The sequence below is a fragment of the Myxine glutinosa genome, chromosome 11, assembly GCF_964187855.1.
Source record: "Myxine glutinosa chromosome 11, kmMyxGlut1.1, whole genome shotgun sequence".
Taxonomy (NCBI): Eukaryota; Metazoa; Chordata; class Myxini; order Myxiniformes; family Myxinidae; genus Myxine; species Myxine glutinosa.
The window spans coordinates 128,785,866-128,808,124 of NC_136271.1; the positions used below are offsets into that span (position 1 = coordinate 128,785,866).

A 22,259-nucleotide genomic window follows, 5' to 3' on the forward strand; every position below is an offset into this window, starting at 1 on the left:
CGAAAATTGGGAAAGGTGCATCTTTTTATTGTTTTTGCTACCTTTTTGCTACCTTTGCTACTGCCCTGCTTATCTCAGCAGATACTGATAAAGCTTCGAAGCTTTTTAATAAGGTAATTGCTGCTGACCCCTGTGACTTGGATCATGAGAATCTCTTTGAACTACTGCAGCGATTGACCTTTGGACATCGGATGAGGGACCCGTACTGCAGTCTGGTGAGATTTTGCACTTGAGAATTCAATTTTTCGTCTGTGTATCATGATCATCCTGTTTCTATGCACCTAATATAACTATATCATGCAGTGCAATCACTTAAGCTCTTGGGAAAAAGCAAATCATGGTGTGCACCTTAATTAGGCCAGAAAGGTATTGGATACAGTAGGAGAAAGATAGGCTTAAGAGATTGATCCTTCGGTATGCTTTTATATTCCTGGATTTTGATTAAAATACTATAAATAAAACATCCTTTAATCTTCAGCCATATCTGTACTTGCAACTTCATGTCGTCATGCTCAGACAGTATCGTCAGTTGGTCAACTTGCCAAGGTTATGCTGGAGCGAGACTGACGATGAAAAATTGACTTCACAAACTTGGCAGTTCATTTTAGAATGACGTATAAGACCTCAAACTCAAATCATTTTCACATTTCCTTTTCAAACATTATTGCATTCACGTTTTGGCTCAACTTTTGTAACGATGACAGCTGTTGGCTGTGCACAAAAAACACTGACAAATGAATCATGACTGCCACACCCCAACAAGTCCCTATTCCATCCATAATATGCCTTAACAATGCGTGATGCCAGATTTTTATTTTTTTCCCCTCAGATTGTTGTCCTGTCCACCAAATCGGTAGCAATGTAACTGCAACTTCCTAGTGTCTACAAATCCAAATAAGTCTTTAACCAAGCACATTTCGTAAACGCCATAACTTGTGGCTTGCAAGCAAGTTGCCTGTGCATGCACGGGATTCTAAGCGGGATCTGAGCATCTTTTTATGTAATATCCTATTCAAATGGAATCTGAGCCGGCAAGCTGGGAGCAACAATTCACATTTATTGCCACATCTGATGCAATTTAAATGCTCTAATGGCAGCGAAGTGCTCCATTTGAAACTGTTTGTTCAATATATGTAACTTTTTGGTGCCTCGGGTCCGTAATAAAAATTTGTATTAGTGTCAAATCCAGTGACCAATTGCAATTTAATAGTAGGATTTCCCAGTAATTTTCTTATAAAGAAGCACCCACTCCCCATGGGAGCGGCCAGGGTAGGTTATGTTATTATCTTTATTCAATCAAACGTTTCATTCAAAATACCTCTCACTGTGTAATTCAAAACGGCTCACTGCACTGGAAAACGTGGGACAGGAATACTGGACTGTAAAGGGTGTGGAATTTAAATACCCTCTCCCACCTGGAGTGGCGATACATTATGCACATTTACATAGAGAATGTGCATCCCCTCCCCCCCTCATCCCCTTCCCCAAAGACCACCAGCAAAGATAAAAACACCCCTATGCACTAATTGGGGTCATACTGATCCTATGTAGCAAGCCTGGATGCAATTGGCCCAAAACTGTAGGAGGAGTAGTGCGACACACACACACACTCACACACGTCAAAATATGTTCTGTAGAAGTTATAGAGAACTCACTATAATTTTTATGGAACCTAATTAATTATATAGAACTTTGAGGGGAGGTCGGTTGTTCCATATAATTCATGAGACGTTCTACAGAAGATCCATTAAAATAATTATACAACTCTGCAGATAATGAGCGTTCAATATAATTAATTCAACATTATATAGAAGAACCATTTAAATAATTGTATAACTCTGCAGAGAATGGGTGTTCTATATAAATAATTACACGTTCTGCAGAAGATTCATTTTAATATTTATATAACTGCAGAGAATTCTATGGAATTAATTAGACGTTCTGTTCTGCCATTAGTACATGCTATACTATTCTGTAGTTTATTCAATTTGTGAGTTAAAGTCCTTGCTGGCCATCTAAATGAGAAAAGTATCATCCCTTTACTATAGTTATTCTTTGCAAACTACTGTAAATCCAACTGTAACCAACTTAAGGTATATGAAAGTTGAAAGTACAACCCTCATATACCATTGTTCTAATCTAACTGTACCATTTACCTGTGTTAATTGTATTAATTGAGAACAGGAAACAGGAAGTGATGTAATATCCAGTTGAGCACATTGCTCAGTAGCGTGTGCGGATGCATCCATGGTGATCTGATGCAATGCTGTATCTTGTCACCTAACCAACTCATTCACCTAGTTTAGACATAAGTCATCCATACCTTTTTAAAATATCATGTTATATTTCGCTTTTCACCTGATGCATCAATGTTGAAGAATCACTTAGAAATTAAATAATTATCGTATCCGAATCCATATTCAGATCTTCACCAAAATTGAATCGAATCGTTCTTGTCAAACACACAACCTGTCCACAAAGTTTCGGCCAAATACATCCAAAACGTTTTGAGATATTCTGCTATGTATTGTTTTTTGGCCCGATCACTCAATGGGGAAGAATCACTTAAAAAATTCTAGTAGCCGGATCGGAATCCGGATCTTCACGAAAATCTAATCATTTCATCCTTGTCACATACAATACCTCTCTGCCAAATTTCGTCCGAATCTGTCCACAACTTTTTGAGATATTTTGTTCACAGACAAACGAGCAGACAGACTATAACCTCCATCCAACTTTGGTGTCAGAGGTATTTAACATGTAAAATAAATGTAAATCGGCTTTAAGGAGATTATAGCCGGCGAAGCCGGTGTTGTCAATAAACGCGTACGTATTATGTCGAAAACCAGATTATGCCTTGGCTTGAGAATTCCGAAGCGCAATAGAGGCCGCCATCTTGCGGATGCGGAAGTATGCATAACAAATTGAAAAACGTTCAAACGGAGTTTCTTTCACCCGTCTTTGTTTGATTCACAATCTTATGCACCTCGAATTTATTATTAAAATTATTTAAGACCAACCTCGGCCCGCACGGGCCTGGTTATCTTCAACGCAAAGCGTCACCAAACACTGGAACCAATGAGATTCGAGCATTTGAAAAAATATTTCTAAAACCAAATCACGCAATGGAGGCCGCCATCGACCGGATGCGGAAGTTTGCATTATACAATTGTGAAAACGTTCAATAGGAGTTTGTTTCACGCGTCTTTCTTTGATTCACAATCTAATGCACCTCTAATTTGTAATTAAAATACGTTAAGACCAACCTCGTTATCTTCAACGAAAATCGTCACCAAACACCGGAACCAATGAGATTCGAGCATTTGAAAAAATATTTTAAAAAAGCTTATTACGCGTTTCGGACGCTGAAAACGGCGTCAAATATTCTAAAATTGACGAAGAATTATTTTTTAGAAATCTCGCGGCCGTAGGGGATAGTTTTTCACGGCCAGAAATACGGTATAAGCGGTTTACATAAAGAAAGAAAGCTCGGTTTGATTAACGACAGTCACACATTGCCGTTGAAACGGCGCTATCGTCTGATCTGTCGGCACTGATCTTACTGCAAGCTAACTTCTTCTGGTGGAGGAAGCTGCCGTGCCCGGAGAGAACCAGCCCTGACAGCGACTGAAGTTAGAAGACTACACACATACTGTGAAAACGTCTGTTAAGCCCAGTTAAAATTTCTTAAAATAGGCCTTAAGCTAGCACATCGTATAGTTACTTCCTTAAGCTTCTTGTGACATTTATTGTACTAGGGCGTGCCCGTACGTGGGTGCAAAAAAACATGCGTGCAAACAACAACAACAAAAAAAAACTTTGAAACCACGTGGCAGTAACGACCACAGAACCCCCCCCCCCTCTATTTACATGAAATGGTTTGGTCCATTCGCAAAGCCAAAGCGAACGGCTTGCGAGTACGGTAGAACCCCCCCCTCTATTTACATGAAATGGTTTGGTCCATTCACAAAGCCAAAGCGAACGGCTTGCGAGTACGGTGACCATAGCTCGGTAACTACTTCTCCGATTAATTTCAAACCTTGAAAAGGCACATCCTCGGGTCCCCAGCAATATACCTGGCAAGTTTCAAGTATATCGGACCCGTGGTTGTCGAGAAACAGCGGTCACAGACAAACACACAGACAAACACACAGACACACACACATACAGAGATTACTGGAATTATAGATAGATGTAGGTATTGGGGAGGACTGTCTGCTCTTCTCTTTTACCAAGTCTTACCAGGTACGGTACCTACACCGACCTACTATCAACGACCTAACCTACCGATGCCATCGTGATGGGTAAAATAGTGGCAGGAGGCTTTGGCTTCGCCGGCTCATTGCGGCTTTGCAGTCAGGTACTAGTAGCCGGCGAAGCCGGTGTTGTGAATGAACGCGTACGTATTATGTTGAAAAGCCAGATTTTGCTGGATCCCTTGAAAATTTTGAAGCTTTAACGCACCAAATCGCCCAATGGAGGCCGCCATGTTGCGGATGCGGAAGTATGCATAAACAATTGCGAAAAAGTTCAATAGGAGTTTGTTTCACCCGTCTTTGTTTGATTCACAATGCTATGCACCTCTAATTTGTAATTAAAATACTTTAAGACCAACCTCGTTCCCCGGGCCCACACGGGCCCTGGTTATCTTCAACGAAAATCGTCACCAAACACTGGAACCAATGAGATTCGAGCATTTGAAAAAATATTTCCAAAACCAAATTGCTCCATGGAGGCCGCCATCTTCTGGATGTGGAAGTATGCATTAAAAAATTGCGAAAAAGTTCAATAGGAGTTTGTTTCACCCATCTTTTTTTGATTCACCCGTCTTTTTTTGATTCACAATCTTATGCACCTCTGATTTGTAATTAAAACATTTTAAGACCAACCTCGTTCCCTGGGCCCTGGTTATCTTCAACGAAAATCGTCACCAATTACCGGAACAAATGAGATTCGAGCATTTGAAAAAATATTTCAACAAATCTTATTACCGCGTTTCGGACGCTGAAAACGGCGTCAAATATTCTAAAATTGACGAATAATAATTTTTTAGAAATCTCGCGGCCGTAGGGGATAGCTTTTCACGGCCGGAAATATCCAAAGTTGAGACGGAATTCACCGAATTAATCAAGAAGTAAATTTTATAAATTTTAATGTCATCCAGAATGCAAATGGTGTAATTTTGAACTAGGTGCGGTACCTACTACACCTACCTACTACCAACTACCTAACCTACTGATGCCATAGTGATGGGTAAAATAGTGGCAAGAGGCTTTGGCTTCGCCGGCTCATTGCGGCTTTGCAGTCGGGTACTAGTACATTCAGAAGCGATTAAACTTGCCCACTCACCCCTGCCAATCCTCCCCTATTAATCTCTTAAATAATTTTATTTTGTAATCTGTACGATGTATTTCTTTTATAAAGCGTTCTGCAGCTCCATAAACCAGTGAGTAAATCAAATTAAAAGAATCAAGTTTGTCTTTCATTTTATACTTTATGCCAATCCGTTATTAATGGTGCACGACAAACAACAAAAGGCTTTGGTGCGTGAAAACCATCCCAACTCAGCTCAAAACCCACGATTGGTCAAAATTAAGCCCCCGCGATAACTAAATCGGTACATAGAGGTTGCCCGCGATTGGTCAAATCCATGATATTTCAGGGTTTACTGTATTTCTTAATTTAGTTTTCATGTTTTTTTTTTTTTTAATGGTCATCTGGATGTAATATATTGTTACGGATCGCGGATTAGATGTTATTTACCGAGCGGTGGTATTGCCGCGACCTAACAGTTCCCCCGATTCTTCCCCAACTCACCCGATTCCACCCGAACGTTGGCCAAATCGCGCTACGCTAAATCAATGATTGGAAAGGACACAACGACTGGGATAAATGAAACGACGCCAGGGGTACAGTTCTCAAGACCTCCGGAGGAGGATATAATTACAGTGGGGGAGAAAAGGGGTAGATTACAAGGTAGTGAGGTAAAGGCACAGAAGAGATAGGCACTTAGATACAATCTTATTTTATCCCAGACAGACCACAGACAAACGGGACAAGGCTGACTTACACAGGGATTGATGGCAGGAAGGGACAGGTAGTCGATAGCACAAGGTGCACCTTGGCTCGGGGACAGGATCAAGCACGGTCGAAGAGATGCAGGGAGGCCTCGCAGCGCTCGGAGGTGGCGTCTTTCTTTCTCAAAGCTCAGCGCGCATCTGACGTCACCACTCCCTCGGCTGCGCATGCTCAACGGGGAGTGACACGCCCTCGGCTGGTTGGCTCCGCCCCAGATGGGACCGGTCCGCCCCTTCCATTGGGTGCGGGGGTTACCGGGCTCCGCCCTTGACGAGGAGCTGACAGGGAGCCCCTATTTGGTAACCCCGTCGAGCACATGTTTGATGGCGGCTCGTGGGGAAGGCCTCGTGCCCTCCCAACACCCCCTACCAACCAAGCCGGAGTGAGGACGCGCACTCCCTGTGCACGCCACCGCCGCGCTGTTGTTGTTGTTGTTGTTGTTTCTGAACTGTGAGGAAGAGCTGCAGGGAGGTATTGGGAGGTCCTAAACTTCCTAACGGTGCCATACAATCACATTCTGGTGCAACAAAGGGTCAGAATTAATGGAAACGAATCCTTAACTGACATAGACTAAGAATAACTAGCAAGATGTCCTATAGTTGTCTACGTGAGATGCGGTGGACCTGGATGCGACATTTAATGGGGGGAAATAGGGGGAGGTCGGGTCTACAGAGTGTTGTTTACAGAAAATGGGACTAGGGAATGGGGGATTGGGGATAGTTGGGAAGTACTGAGGAAATAGGGGAATATTTACAAGCGGATATGGATGGATGCAAATCCCATATACGCAACATTGCACCCTTCTCTACCTCGGGGCGTCCCGACCCGATAAATTTTTACCTACTTTAGTGTGGCACTTAGATGTAGTTCCCTCTACTATTAACTCAACCCTGAGTGCGACAGTTTTACAGATGTTCACAAATGAGTAAATATGTCCCCCTGCGACGTTGCACCCTTCTCCTAACAGAAACACACCCACAGGATAACCGAATCGCGGAAAGCATCCTCAAACTAAACATACAGCCGGTAGGGAGCATCATTTATACAAGACTGATATTTACACTACGATCCAGGACCTGTTCTTTGAGGAACACATGCAGATGTTATGCATACAGAGAGAGAGCACGCATGCCAGCATCGATACACCAACCCACGAGTACCCTGTGGCTCTACGGCCTTTAATAATGTGCAGAGCACCCCGTCCAAGCACCAAAAGCACCACCCCATTATGCACAGTCAGCACCATCCGGTGCACCAATAAAGTGTTCAATAATAAATGCACAATCAAGTGTGCATGGTCACCGGTGGTGTCGCAGCCGGCCGATGTTCTGCCGCTGGTCTTGCCTTCATGGAGTGCACTTGGCCTTCTGGCTTCTTTAGAAATAAAGAAAGGCGCCAACCGCGTCCATTTCTAAATTGTGGCCGTCAGGGGGGCCAACTAAAAGTGGTTCACCTGTATGGCATAGGTGCCACGTTGACCCAGAGGTCCATCCACGGGTGGTGCTTGACCGCAAAAGAACTGCGGTCCATTGTGGGCGGCCACAAAAATTGCGGTCCATATGGTGTATCGATCCAGGCAGCAAGCAGCGGAAGTACAGGCCCACAACTGCGGAGCCAGCACCTCTCTCTCCTCTCTCTCTGCCCCAAAGCCAGATCCTCGGAGGTGGGAGACAAAAGAAGACAAGTGAGTAAGGTGGTAAGGGCGCAAAAGTGCACGCAATACTAGGTAATGCACACTGGGGGCACATGGGAACCAGGTGAGACAGGTACGTTCCTACCGTACGCCCCCCCCCCCCCACCAGGTAACCTACATTGCCCCTCCCTTACCCCTTACTGTATCCACAAAACACAACACTACCCATAAACATCTACTTTACACATCAACAAACGTCCCTACTGTCTTCCCCGTTCCTCCCATAAACCAAATTCGTCTTCTCTCCCTCCTAACCAATCAAATTTGCCATTTCCAACTCTCATCAAAATTTGCCATCTCCAACTCAACAGCAAAATTTGCCATCACCAATTCATCATCAGTCCCTCCTAAGGAGGGAGAGATGGAATCACCCCAATGTCTCATCCACGTCGTGATGCGTCTCACAAATCCACACAGCAATTCTCCTTTCCTGCAACACAGAACAAAGGAACACAGGTGTGGAGTCATCATCACCACCTCACGTAAGTGGCTGCGTATGGTGCGACAGGTTCATCAATCCTAACTATTTCCTAAATGACTTTAACAACTTTACATTACCCGGGGCCTTTCCCTGCCAATCCATTGGCCAACTTACACTATGGGTTCTAAAAACCAATTCCCATTGACCAAACTGTGGTGCTTCTCAAGTTGGGGTCTCACTCCCCCGATTCATCACTCGGTGCCCCCGCACAATTTCGGTGGCTGGGTCGTGTGACGCTCCCAGCTGGTCCGCCCACCTGCACACCTCCACCACTGTTGTTGCCTACCGAGCTCACCTGCTCCTCACCCTAACCTAACTAACTGGGGAAGGCCCTCTCGCACTCTCACCCCCTCAGTGCCCTCTCTGGCACGGGCTGCCTGATCCACACCCGGGATCCTCAGGCACCCACTGACACTAACGGCTCCCAGAGCTCACCTGCGGCCTCACCTGGCTGACATCTAACAGTGGCGGAGTGCCCAACCATTCACACTCATACTAACAGGCCACACGACCAGCCAATTTCACCACACCAATGCACCCATCCACAATACCATTCTGCATCCGCACCACACATGCCAATATCCAACCACAATTTACCTATACCTTCTAACTATTCTTTAAACTACCCTCCCCGGGTACTCGTGAATAGGGGTCCACTCTTCCCCCATCCACACCTTCGCACCATGCACACCACTCCGTACCACTTACTCCATGTATTCCACACACCTGTACTTGCACACCTGTGCTCTCATACTTGGTGCCGCCTGCACCCTTCTCTCCCCCAAGCGCATTCGCGCTGATCCACAACACTCACTACTCATACACTGCTCCACACACCTGTCCAGGTCTCACACAGCATCATCTCATCTAACTACTCCCCTCTGAAACTTGCGCTTCCCAGTCGTCCCTTTAAACTATTGCGCTCCCTCGTCATTATCAAACACTAAGCTACTACGTCCCCACTACAGGTATCAGTCACTATCTAAACCTTAACGTCACCTAATGTCATCTTCGCTAGATCCCTACACACAATACCCTAACCCACCCGGGCTAGTTTTCACTGCCATACACCCCATAATCTATAGCGCATTTGCCCCCCCATCATGGGAAGGGTGGCAGGGATGCCACCCTTACCCACCGTCATACGGCACGAGTGGGACCTTGTGGGACCACCTCGTATGTGAGTCGTTGCCCGCCTGCCGGACCCCGTGCGTCGCCCCTTGCGGGGTCAGCGCGAGGCCGAACCGGCCGGGCCCCCACAGTACATTACCCCCAAGGGGCTCTCGTGCCTCCCCTGTCCCTCTAAAAACTACCCCTGTTGGTGTCGATGCATGGGTCACACTTCCGCAACCCGCTACCCATTCCATACCACCACAACCTTGCTCACTCACACCTCGCACCTCTCCCATCACCGGACCCTCTCGCTCGCACCCTCGTTCCATACCCTCCGGACCAGCCATACACCTCAATCTTGGCCTCTCACGAACATCCGGGTCCATCTCGACCCCCAAGCTTATTAAATCACCTGGCGCATCATACGCACGACCATATTGGTCACCACTTACACCGGGTCCTCTTTCTCTTCGCTTCTCCTCCATCACCTGCGAATCCCTCATCCGGTTAATGAGCACATCATCACGATCCGAACACAGACTTTGGACCAATTCTTTTACTTCCTCCTTTATCTCTTTCTTATCCTCTCTCCGTCGCTTCTTAATTTCGCTCACCCCTTCTTCCACTTCTTCTAATTTCTGCTTCACCTCCTTCATCTCCTCGTGCGCCCCCTTAAGTTCTTCCTCTAACTCCACCTTATTTTTTTCTATATGCTCCCGCACCTCCCGCTCTTTAACCTCCATCACCTCTACCACCCTGTTCATTTTCCTCGTCAGGTCCTCATGTACCGTCTGACACTCTTTTTTAATTACCCCTACGTCCTTTTTCATCTCCTTCTGTGTCGATTTTAACCCCTCTATTACCGCTGTGTTCTTCTTTACCTGGTCCCCCAACTCCTTTTGGCCCACTGTCAGTTGTTCTACTCCCAGCGTCAACTCCTCTATACCACCTTGCAATTTTACAGTCCCCTTTCTCACCTCCTTCTCCATGCGCTCCTTACAGTGCCTCACCTCCTCGCGCACTCCTCCAAACTCCTCACTCACACCTCTTCTGATCTCTTCTCCCATCACTTGCATCTCCTGCCCAGATGCCACCCTCATCTGCTCCATTTCCTCCCTGTGCGCATCCAATTTAGTTTCTACCCCCATTCTGACCCCCTCTATCTGCTGCCCCATTTGTTTAACTTCCCTTTCTGCTTGGTTCCTCATGTCCCTCAATTTGCCTTCCATACTGTTTTCTAACCCCTCTAACCCCTCTTTCATCCCTTCCATTTGATTCTCTTGAGCGGCCATTCTGTTTTCTACCCCCGTTAACCCCTCCTGTATTTCCCCTAATCTATTGTCTAATCCCTCAAATTTGTTGTCTAGTCCCTCAAATTTGTTTCCTAATCCCTCTATTCTACTCCCTAACCCTCCGATCTGGGCCCCCATGTCCTCCCTCAATTTCTCGCTTTTGGACCCCATCCTTTGTTCTAACCGTTGGCTATTGGCCCCCATGTCCTCCCTCAATTTCTCGCTATTGGACCCCATCCTTTGTTCTAACCGTTCGCTATTCTGGGCCATAAGGGCCTTCATTTGTATTTTAAAAAAGGTTCAAATCCACCAGCGGCGCTGCTACGGTCGCGGGCGCGGTCGCCGTAGCCATCTGCGAGGCGCCATTTTGCGCGCCCGTAACCTCGTGCGCGAGGACGCCATTTTGCGAACCCGCCGCCCTCACTGCTTCGCTCTCCTCATGTCCCTCAATTTGGTCCTGGATCGACCCTGCCTCACTCTCCTCTACCGGAACCCAGCCGTCTTGATCTGCCATAGCGCGACTTTCAAAATTCGGGTTTTTTGTAAAACAAAACAATTTCCAACTGCTTGTAATTTTGAGCGCATTAAGCGCGCTTTGGGCCTCGTATCTCACTCCTCGACACCAATTGTTACGGATCGCGGATTAGATGTTATTTACCGAGCGGTGGTATTGCCGCGACCTAACAGTTCCCCCGATTCTTCCCCAACTCACCCGATTCCACCCGAACGTTGGCCAAATCGCGCTACGCTAAATCAATGATTGGAAAGGACACAACGACTGGGATAAATGAAACGACGCCAGGGGTACAGTTCTCAAGACCTCCGGAGGAGGATATAATTACAGTGGGGGAGAAAAGGGGTAGATTACAAGGTAGTGAGGTAAAGGCACAGAAGAGATAGGCACTTAGATACAATCTTATTTTATCCCAGACAGACCACAGACAAACGGGACAAGGATGACTTACACAGGGATTGATGGCAGGAAGGGACAGGTAGTCGATAGCACAAGGTGCACCTTGGCTCGGGGACAGGATCAAGCACGGTCCAAGAGATGCAGGGAGGCCTCGCAGTGCTCGGAGGTGGCGTCTTTCTTTCTCAAAGCTCAGCGCGCATCTGACGTCACCACTCCCTCGGCTGCGCATGCTCAACGGGGAGTGACACGCCCTCGGCTGGTTGGCTCCGCCCCAGATGGGACCGGTCCGCCGCTTCCATTGGGTGCGGGGGTTACCGGGCTCCGCCCTTGATGAGGAGCTGACAGGGAGCCCCTATTTGGTAACCCCGTCGAGCACATGTTTGATGGCGGCTCGTGGGGAAGGCCTCGTGCCCTCCCAACACCCCCTACCAACCAAGCCGGAGTGAGGACGCGCACTCCCTGTGCACGCCGCCGCCGCGCTGTTGTTGTTGTTGTTGTTTCTGAACCGTGAGGAAGAGCTGCGGGGAGGTATTGGGAGGTCCTAAACTTCCTAACGGTGCCATACAATCACATTCTGGTGCAACGAAGGGTCAGAATTAATGGAAACGAATCCTTAACTGACATAGACTAAGAATAACTAGCAAGATGTCCTATAGTTGTCTACATGAGATGCGGTGGACCTGGATGCGACATTTAATGGGGGGAAATAGGGGGAGGTCGGGTCTACAGAGTGTTGTTTACAGAAAATGGGACTAGGGAATGGGGGATTGGGGATAGTTGGGAAGTACTGAGGAAATAGGGGAATATTTACAAGCGGATGTGGATGGATGCAAATCCCATATCCGCAACAATATGTTTGCACGTTACAACATGATAACATCAGTTATTTTGTGCTTTTGCAAGCAATTTAAACAGAGTTCCTCAAGAGTGCCCCCTGGGTATGTGGTACCTTGGGTGTGTGCTCGTACTGTAGAAAAGGATGTCTCACTATGACTGCACAACGCATCTAGTAATTTTGACACTGTATTTGTAAACAATGTGACAACACCCTTGAATATTTCCTGTGTTGGAAATGCAAAACTTGGTTTCACCTCATCTTATGAATCTGACAGAGAAATAAAGGCTGTCTAGTGTCTAGTTCAAACAAGACCTCCATTTTCTCCCATGTGATGTAACTTGGTTCAACAGGAACTTTCAGTCAATACTCGGAGAATACAAGGATCTATGTGAAACTTAGTTGTCTCGTTGTTTGGCTTGTGTAACAAAAATGTACCTTTTTGCGGGTGTGTGCGTGTGTGCACCAGGGCTGGTTCAGTCCAGGTCAGATGTTCATGTTGGATGAGTACTGTTCACGGTATGGAGTCAGTGGCTGCCATCGACATCTCTGCTACCTAGATGAATTGATAAATCGAGCTGAGGATGGCATTGCCATTGATCCCACACTCCTGCATTACAGCTTCGCTTTCTGCACTTCGCACATCACGCAGAACAAGTACGGTCTGCGTATTACTCGCACCTTGCAAGTGTTGGTCTGGCCTGAGTTAAGTCGGATAGTTATTAACTTTATCTCTCTTCAAAGCGTTGAATGTGCAAGTGTTCTCTTGCGTCAATGGGAATTGATGTCAGTTTTGACCATTGTTCAACAGATCTAATTTTTCATAAGCAATCTTTCCTTTTTGGTGTGTGCTGCCATTGCCATCAAGGAATGTATTTAAAGTCACTGATGATATTATTTCCATTCAGGTTACTGTTGCAGCTCCAGACATTGTGTGTTTAAACCGAACCGTTCCTCTGGCAGGGTGTCTCTTCTCAGTCTCTCTCCTCGTCTATTCTCTCTTCTGTTTTGATAGGGCCCTTACCAGGCCTGATGGTGGTATTTTTTATATTTTTTATTTGTATACTGAATCGAGGCTCGTGAAAGAGCTGACATTTACTTCACAAACAAATCAACCAGACAAACAAAATATATAAAAAGAGGGAGCGGAAGACAAGAGAATGGGAAGCACACAAACACTTGAGAGCACACAACATTTAAGAGCAGGGAGATGTGTGGGAGGGAGAGGGCTTGGGGGGAGGAGGCGTGGGAAGGGGGGGGGGGGGGTGGGAGAAGTATAAAACACAAGGACACCAAGGACTTCCAGGACAGAAGTTGGTATTTCAAAAAGTGGAATTGGGATGAAATTATCGGGGATAGAAAAGATCAAGGTTTTGGATGGGGGAAGATAAGAGATGGTGGTGAACAGCTGTTTTTAAGACCTGGAGGGTGGAGTGGGATTGAAGAGAGTGAGGGAATTTGTTCCAGAGGCGGGAGAAAAGAGGAATGAAGGAGTGAAGGTGAGCAGAGAGTCTTGATTTTGGCAGTTTAACCATAAGAGGGTTGCAGGCAGATCTTGTGCGACCTGTAGGAATATTTGCGGGACAGAGCCCAGAGAGAGCTGGGGGGGGGCAAGGCCAGAAAGGAGTCGGTAGAAGACGGAAAGACCACCAACCTGCCTGCGGTGCGTGAGTGAGAGGCCTTTGGAGTTAGCTTCATCGCGGGAGATTCCAATGATTCTGAAGGTATTGCTGTATATATGTCAATAACTCAATTTTTCATTTCCCAATGTCCACACAAATCTCTCCCAGCCCACTTCAAAATACTTCTGACTGCACATACCTCTTATAAAAGATTACATCTGGCCAGGCTTACAAGCTTAACTTGTATCTAGCCTTGCTTTTCCTGCCCTCTCCTATCTCTGCCTCTCCCGAGGGCCTCCCCCTCACCTTTCCCTCCCCTTGACCTCCCTATCCTCCTCCCCTTACCCTTTCCCCCTCCTCTCCCCCTATCCTCCCCGTCCCCTATCCTCCCCCGTCCCCTATCCTCCCCCGTCCCCTATCCTCCCCCGTCCCCTATCCTCCCCCGTCCCCTATCCTCCCCCGTCCCCTATCCTCCCCCGTCCCCTATCCTCCCCCGTCCCCTATCCTCCCCCGTCCCCTATCCTCCCCCGTCCCCTATCCTCCCCCGTCCCCTATCCTCCCCCGTCCCCTATCCTCACCCGTCCCCTATCCTCCCCCGTCCCCTATCCTCCCCCATCCCCTATCCTTCCCCATCCCCTATCCTCCCCCGTCCCCCCGTCCCCTATCCTGCCCCGCCCCCTATCCTGCCCTGTCCCATATTCTTCCCCCACTTATCCCCTCACCCTCCGATCTCCTCCCCCTATCCTCCCCATCTGCTTTCCTTGCTCCTCCCTCTCCATGCCCCCTCCCAATTCCCCCATCCCTCAACCCCCAACCACTCTCTCTCCCCTTCCCTTCTCTTCCCCCTTTTCTCCCCTCCTCTCTCTCTCTCTCTCTCCCCCTCTCTTCATATTCCCGGCACAAAGTGACTGTGTTGCCTGGCAACACTGGGTACTTTTGCTAGTGTGTAATAAAGTAAAAAAAACTGCTGTAAATGTATGTGGTATAACTTGTAGAACGCTTCAGTGTTGTCAGCTCATATGATAAGACAATGTCCCAATTTTTAATAGGGGTGACAAGACATTGTGGCCACCCTAAACAGTACAAAGCCACAAAAGTCTTTAACCAAGCACATTTTACAAACATCATGAGTTGTGGCTTACAAGTTTCTTACAAGTTTCTTACAAGTTTCTTACAAGTTACGAGTTGTAGCAAGTTTCCCGTGCACACATGGGATTTTAAATTGGGTAGGAATGGAGGTGGAAATCTTCCGACGCTTCTGTGATTTTTCCCGGTGTATCGGCTTCGATGTCCGGCGGCACACCAAATTTCAGCTTTTTACGACACGCAGAAGGTACCGAACATTAATATCAGTAAGTGAGTCAGTGATTCGAAAAAACTTCATATATTCGATATACTACTAATACTATAGTAAGCCCATGGACCCTAGGCCCACTTTTTCTTGCATTGTTTTTAGCTCTAATTCGTTTTAATTTTGGAACTATAATAATGGGAAATATGCACAGCGAGGGTGTATATATACGTCACTTGCCAAGAGCCAATCACAATGCATCTAGCCTCGCACAGCTAATAGGAAGTGTCTCACGACGTAGCGCCAAGCCAGAGCCAGGTAAAGCATAGTTCACATTTGCTTAGTCTGGGTATTTATTGATGTGAATATTGAAAATATGTATATATATATATATATATATATATATATATGACGTTTCCTGAATCATCATCAGCATCTCTATATGTTTTGTAGACCGGATGGGTTTACATCTATTACTGTGGAGGAAAATGCGCGCTACAAAGAAATCAAGGACAGACTTAAAGTGATGCTGGAGCACCAGATCAGCCATTTCAGGTAAATCATGCATCGTCCAATTTTCCTTCCCTAATAGACTATGTACTTTGCCTTTTTTTCTCAGAAAGTTACCAAAACACCTTTTGCTTGCCTATTTAGAGCTGAATGACTGATCTGAACACTCGATGCAGATATTTTAGTCACCCAAGTATTTGAGGAAATATAAGGGAAATGAAACCTTAAGTTTAGGTTTCATTTTAGGTTTTAAATTTTAAACTGAAGACTATGCAGATATTTGTTTTAAATTTAGGTTTTAAATTTGGTTTAATGAGCGGAAGGTCAATGGCAGATGCAATTGTTATAGTGAGGCAGATTCAAGAGAAGTACTCAGCAAAGTAAAATAAGGAACATGTGTTTGTAGATCTTGAGAAGGCATACAATAACATGACAAAAGTAGTTACGCCAATGTATAAGACGCCAAGAAATTTTGCATCAGGATCAGTGTTTATCACCTTGCTTTTTGTACTAGTTCTAGAAGAACTTATGAAAGAGTTGAGGGTAGGATATCCATGGGAAATATTATAAACAGATGATTTAGTCGTGACAGCAAAAACAGAATTAGAAACAAAGGAGATGTTTGATATTTGGAAGGAAGCATTTGAGTTTAAGGGATTGAGGGTGAATGTAGATGAGACAAAACTGATGGTTAGTGTCGAAAAAGCAGAGTAGGAAATGGCCTTGTGTGACTTGTGGTAAAGAAGTAGGGTCAAATTATATTCAGTGGGTGGTTAGCGTGCAGCCCCCGGCTGCTGGTTGCATCGTTTCTGTGGGCGCGTCTGCCTCTGATGACTTCTAGTCGCAGCAAAAACTCATTTTGCCGACCTCGGAAGGATGACAGGCTGAGTCAACCTCACCTGGCGTTAATTCAACGGGATTCGAACTCAGGACCTTAGGATCCCAAGCCCGCCGCCCTAACCATTAGGCCAACACCAGGTATTACATTATATTCAGTGTGTTGAGGGATGTTTGAGTATGGTGGCTGGCAGTTTGAGATATAAACAATCCATGGTGGAAAACGCAGAGACATTGGCAGTCATGACTAGAAGGGCACTCGGTGGAGAACATGCCTCGGCCAGGCTGAACAGTTTACGTTTTCTATCCACTGGTAGGCCGGATCTGAATTCGGACCTAAACCAAAAGCTAATCCACTTGTTCTTGTCACTTACCCAGCACGTCCACCAAGTTTTTGTCATAATTTGTCCACAACTTTTTGTGATATCATGCTACGTATCATTTTTGGGCCCTATCAATGGTGAATAATCGCTTTAAAATATTTAAACCTCTGATCCACATCCAGATTCAAATCTTCATGAAAATCGAAATCGAATCGATTCGTCCTTGCCACGCATCCCACCTGTCCACAATGTTTCGGCTGAATCCGTCCACAACTTTTTGAGATATCTTGTTCACAGACAAACAAACAAGCAGACAGACAGGGGTGAAACCCTGTCTCACCCCTGCCTCTGATTGTGTGACTTGTGGTCAAACTCCTCAGCCAATGGAGTTTCTTCTCTTCTAGACTTAGTTATGACAAACTTCCCTGCTAATGTCTGCTGCTCTTCTTCTGCTCCAATCGGTTCTTCTGATCATGTGCTTGTCAAAGTGGACATCTCTCTGGCCATTCTCAGAGAGCCTCCTCAGCGTCGAAGAGTCTGGCATTTCACTCAGGCCGACTGGGACGGTCTTCAAGCAGCCATCAATCATCTGGACTGGTCTCCCATCTCTACCGCCTCTGACATCAACTCATCCTGGGAATTCTTCCAAAGTAAATTGCTCTCTGTCATGCACAGATTTATCCCATCTCGTCTTCAGTTGTCATACCCTTCCTCCCATCCATGGTACACGGAATCTTGTGGTGAGGCTGTTGCCCAGAAACAACTTGCTTTCGTCTCCTGGAAAGCAAATCCAATGGAAGGAAATCTCATTTCCTTTCTCAAAGCCCGAAACAAGTGTGTGTCCACCCTCAGGAGAGCCAGGAAACAATATCTCTCCCTTCTCAGGACCGAACTCTCTTATCTGTCTCCCTCTTCCAAATCCTGGTGGCGTCTGGTCAAATCTGTTTCTGGTGTTTGTTCCCCCTCCATCCCCTCCGTCACCTCAAATGGCCACACGGCTGACTCCGCGTGTGAAAAAGCTGAATGCCTCAACTCTGTGTTTGCCTCTAAATCTTGTGTCCCAAACCCATCTCTCTCTGTTCCCACCTTATCCAGTCGAACCCAACTGCTCCTGGACACTGTGTCCTTCTCTCCTGACAAGGTGGAGAAATTTTTGTCAAACCTCGACTCTGATTCTGCAACTGGACCAGACGGCATCAGCCCACGGGTCCTAAAATCCGGCAATGCCATTCTTTCACACCCACTCTCTATTCTTTTCAGCCTCTATTTTGCTCAAGGTCATCTGCCAGCATCTTGGAAATCAGCAAACATTACCGCTTTACACAAAAAATGTGCAAAAACAGATCCTTGCAACGACAGACCAATCAGCCTGCTCCCAATTTATCAGCAAAGTCATGGAATCCATCATTGCTTCAGATATGAAATCTTTCCTCTTCTCCAATGGCTTGACCTCTGATCATCAATTTGGATTCAGACCAGGTCACTCTACTCTGGACATGCTGCTTCTCCTGTCTCAACAATGGATGGAGGTCCTCAATGCCAAACAGGAAATCAGAGCTGTCTCCCTTGACATATCACGTGCCTTCGACACGGTCTGGCACCCAGCTCTGCTCACCAAACTCTACTCCTGTGGTATCCATGGAAATCTCCATGCATGGCTTGCGGACTTCCTCTCTGGTCGTAGTCAACGTGTGGCCCTGAATGGATTTCTCTCATCTCCCCTTCCTGTTCAGGCTGGAGTTCCCCAAGGCAGTGTGCTGGGCCCTGTGCTTTTTCTGGTCTTTATCAATGATCTCTCCGACTCTCTGGAAAATCCTCTCTATCTCTTTGCTGATGACTCCACTCTCTGCCGCTCCATTCCTCTTCCCTCAGATCGGCAGTCTGCAGCCTCCTCACTCTCTGAAGACCTGGACAAAATCACAGACTGGTCAAACAAGTGGAACATGTCTTTCAATCCTGACAAATCTCACACTCTTACTATGTCTCTCCGAAAAGATCGACTGGACAACCCTCCCATCTACTTTCTCAACAATCCTCTCCAAGAAGTTCTGTCGCTCAAGCTTTTGAGTCTCACTATCTGCCATGATCTTTCTTGGGAAAACCACATTTCCAAGCTGGCCTGCAAAGCCAGTCGTCGACTGGGCATCCTCCTTCGTGCGAAGTCCTTCCTAGGCACACCTGAGCTCCTCACCACATACAAGGCTTTCATCCGCAGCTCAATGGAATACTGTTCTCCCCTATGGGCTGGTGCTCCTGACTCACACCTAGCTCGGCTTCATGCTGTTGAAACCAAAGCTTTCAGAATCATTGGAATCTCCCGCGATGAAGCTATCTCTGAGGGCCTTTCACTCACTCACCGCAGGCAGGTAGGTGGTCTTTCTGTCTTCTACCGACTCCTCTCCGGCCTTGCTCCCCCAGCTCTCTCTGTGCTCTGTCCCCCAAATATTCCTACAGGTCGCACAAGATCTGCCTGCAACCCTCTGATGGTGAAAGTGCCGAAATCCCGGCTCTCTGCTCACCTTCACTCCTTCATTCCTCTTTTCTCCCGCCTCTGGAACAAACTCCCACACTCCCTTCAATCCCACTCCTCCCTCCAGGTCTTTAAAACAGCTGTTCACCACCATCTCTTATCTTCCCCCATCCAAAACCTTGATCTTTTCTACCCCCACTAATTCACCCCAGATCCACCTTGTTTGTAATTCCAACTTCTTTCCTGGTAGTCCTGGCAGTGTCCATATGTTTTATGCCTCTCCCACCCCCTTTCCCATGCCCCCCCCCCCCAAAGCCCTCTCCCTCCCACAGATCTCTCGATGTCTCCATGTCTCTCGGTTCCTGCTCTCAAATGTTGTGTTTGTGTCCTTCCCCCTCTCTCCCCATCTTGTCTACCGCTCCCGATGTTATTTGTTTTATGTGTCGGTTTGTCGGTTATGTGTCGGTTTGTCTTTCTGTGTGATAAATGTTCGCTCTTTCACGAGCCTCGATCTTGTATACAAAAAAAAAAAAAAAACCAAAAAAAAAAACCATAACCTCCATCAGCCTTCGATCATTAATATGAGATTCAAAATTAAGCTGGGAAAGGTTCAGAGTTTTTGTTACTTGGTAGATATATCATCGGCAGGTGGTTGAGTGAAGTTAGCTATTAGAACTCAGATAAAGGTAGCATGGAATAAATGGAGACAGTTAAGAGGCATTTTAACACAGAAAACTATCCCAAGCTAACTAAAAAGTGGAGTATATTTAGCTCGAGTTAGACTAGTTTTGATATACCCTCATGAGGCATGGACAATAAGTGTAGAATACGAGAGAAGAATCGAGGACAGAGCTAAAGATGACAACATGGATGTGTGGGGTAACACAGAAGGATAAGCAGAGTGGTTTTGACATAATAGAGGCTCAAAGCTAATATTACTGAGGAAGAGTTGCGAAAGAGAAGACAAAGGTTGTTTGGGCATGTGGAAGAAAGGGAGAAGATGAGTCTTTTAAGAAAGTCACTAGTTTAGTAGTTGAGGGGAACGGACAAGGAGGTAGACCAAAAAAGACCTGGAAGGATTCGATCAGTTGAGGCATTGTTGTTGGGGTTCATGGTTCATGGAGGAAGATGCTTTTGACAGGACGAAGTGGAGAGTGGCTATCAACCGACCAACCCCCTCATACCGGAAAATAATTGTTAAAGTACCAGTAGTTGTAGTAGTCAAAGTAATAGTAGTAGTCTCAGTCGTTAATGATGAGGACGACTCAATTTTGTTTTGTCATCTATAATACCTTCTAACTCTCCTTAGGTTCTACTTTCCATTTGGTTTACCAGAGGGCGCCCTAAAAGCCACTATGGGTCTGCTGGAAAGGGTGAGTTGATTGTCTGTAATCTTAAACCTCATAACTGAGGTTACCCAAGTATAAATGTTTATGTGGATATGTTGCCTCAATCTGTAATGTTTTTTCATGCAGGTAGATGGATGTTGTGGATGGATACTAATAACGTTTACACAGTTTTAGCCAATCTGCCCGTGCAGCGGGAGACGGGGTTTTCAATGTGCACGTGCTTGCACACCTAGGCCCTAACATGTCTAGGCCCTAATCATTTGAGCTTTTAGCATCAAATTTGAACAAACCTTTATTGTGAGAATATGGAGAAGCCTAGTTAATAATACGGAACTTTTCAAATGACGTAATCCACCCCAGATTGATCGGCGTTTATGCGCAAAACCCCCTAATAACCAGGTAAATCAAGGCAGCCTGGATATACCTCATGCCACCCAGAAGGATTGCAGAATCAAATGACTAAAAATACTTTTAAAGAAGGCAAAAGTGCTTGTAAGCGTACCTACGACAAAGAAGTGTGCCTCTGCACAACGGAACAGTTGGAGAATTTCCTGATGAACTCGTCCAAAATTTGATATTGTCACATCTGAGGATCAGCCCCTCAACCAGCCCTCGTGACCCTCTGTCCTTTCCACTCGAGTCCTGCCCTCCATCCTCTCTACAGGCCCTTCTTCTTCACCCCCTTTGGTCTTCTCTGCATTCTGGGGGCTCTGATGAGTCTATTCTCTCCGCTCCCCTTCATCCTTTTTGCCTCCCTGCACTTGGAGTTCTCCTCTCTCTCTCCGAGGTCACTTCTGGTCCTGCTCTTCCTCTTGGGCAGAATCCTTCTCCGGGCCACCCTATCCATGAGACAGCACCAATGAAAAATTTATCCGTTGCCACTTTCGGCTCCATGACTGACACACACTGGCCAAGATAAGAGGTCATGATGGATTTCGCACACGTGTGGCAAGCGTTTCTGCACAGAATTTCTCAATTTGTGATGAGAATTTTGTGATGTGAATTTCTCAACTGACCCCGCCCGCTAACAAAACATGTTTACGCATACAATACTACTCTGACTTTCTCGTCTATAAGTTACATACACTGCCTCCTCAGCATCACGTGTAACAAAAAGACTTCCTCCGTCAGATCCCTGTTACACGGCAATCGAACCGATTCAAATCACATGGGCCATGTTACACTTACCACAGTCTAACTATGGATAGCCCCCTCCCCCCCCCCCCAACTCCCTCCCTTTCAATGCAATACAATGTTGCAGTCCATATTGTAAAAACTCCCTTCAATGTGTGTACATGAAAGGCCAAAGGTTCATCGATGTGTATGTTCTATCCAAATCTTGGTGCTTCTTAACACTAATGGGAAGGTCATATCTGGGGCTTGTCGATGCACAGGGTAAGTTTGCAATGATGATCCTTCCCATTCGTCTTGTTTGGGAAGAAAAGGGATGCC

The 22,259-nt window shown here is 46.2% G+C and overlaps 1 protein-coding gene across 2 annotated transcripts in view; it reads left to right on the forward strand.

Annotated features, from left to right (window-relative positions):
• LOC137436149 (calcium-dependent secretion activator 1) overlaps positions 1 to 22,259 on the forward strand; it is a 156,906-nt gene that overhangs the window by 82,887 nt on the left and 51,760 nt on the right. The window contains exons 12-15 of one of the 2 annotated variants that reach the window (XM_068129870.2): positions 79 to 215; positions 12,875 to 13,062; positions 15,772 to 15,873; positions 20,768 to 20,831. In XM_068129870.2, coding sequence (XP_067985971.2) covers positions 79 to 215; positions 12,875 to 13,062; positions 15,772 to 15,873; positions 20,768 to 20,831 — 491 coding nt within the window. The remainder of the gene's footprint in view (positions 1 to 78; positions 216 to 12,874; positions 13,063 to 15,771; positions 15,874 to 20,767; positions 20,832 to 22,259) is intronic. The other variant, XM_078787109.1, reaches the window with a different exon arrangement.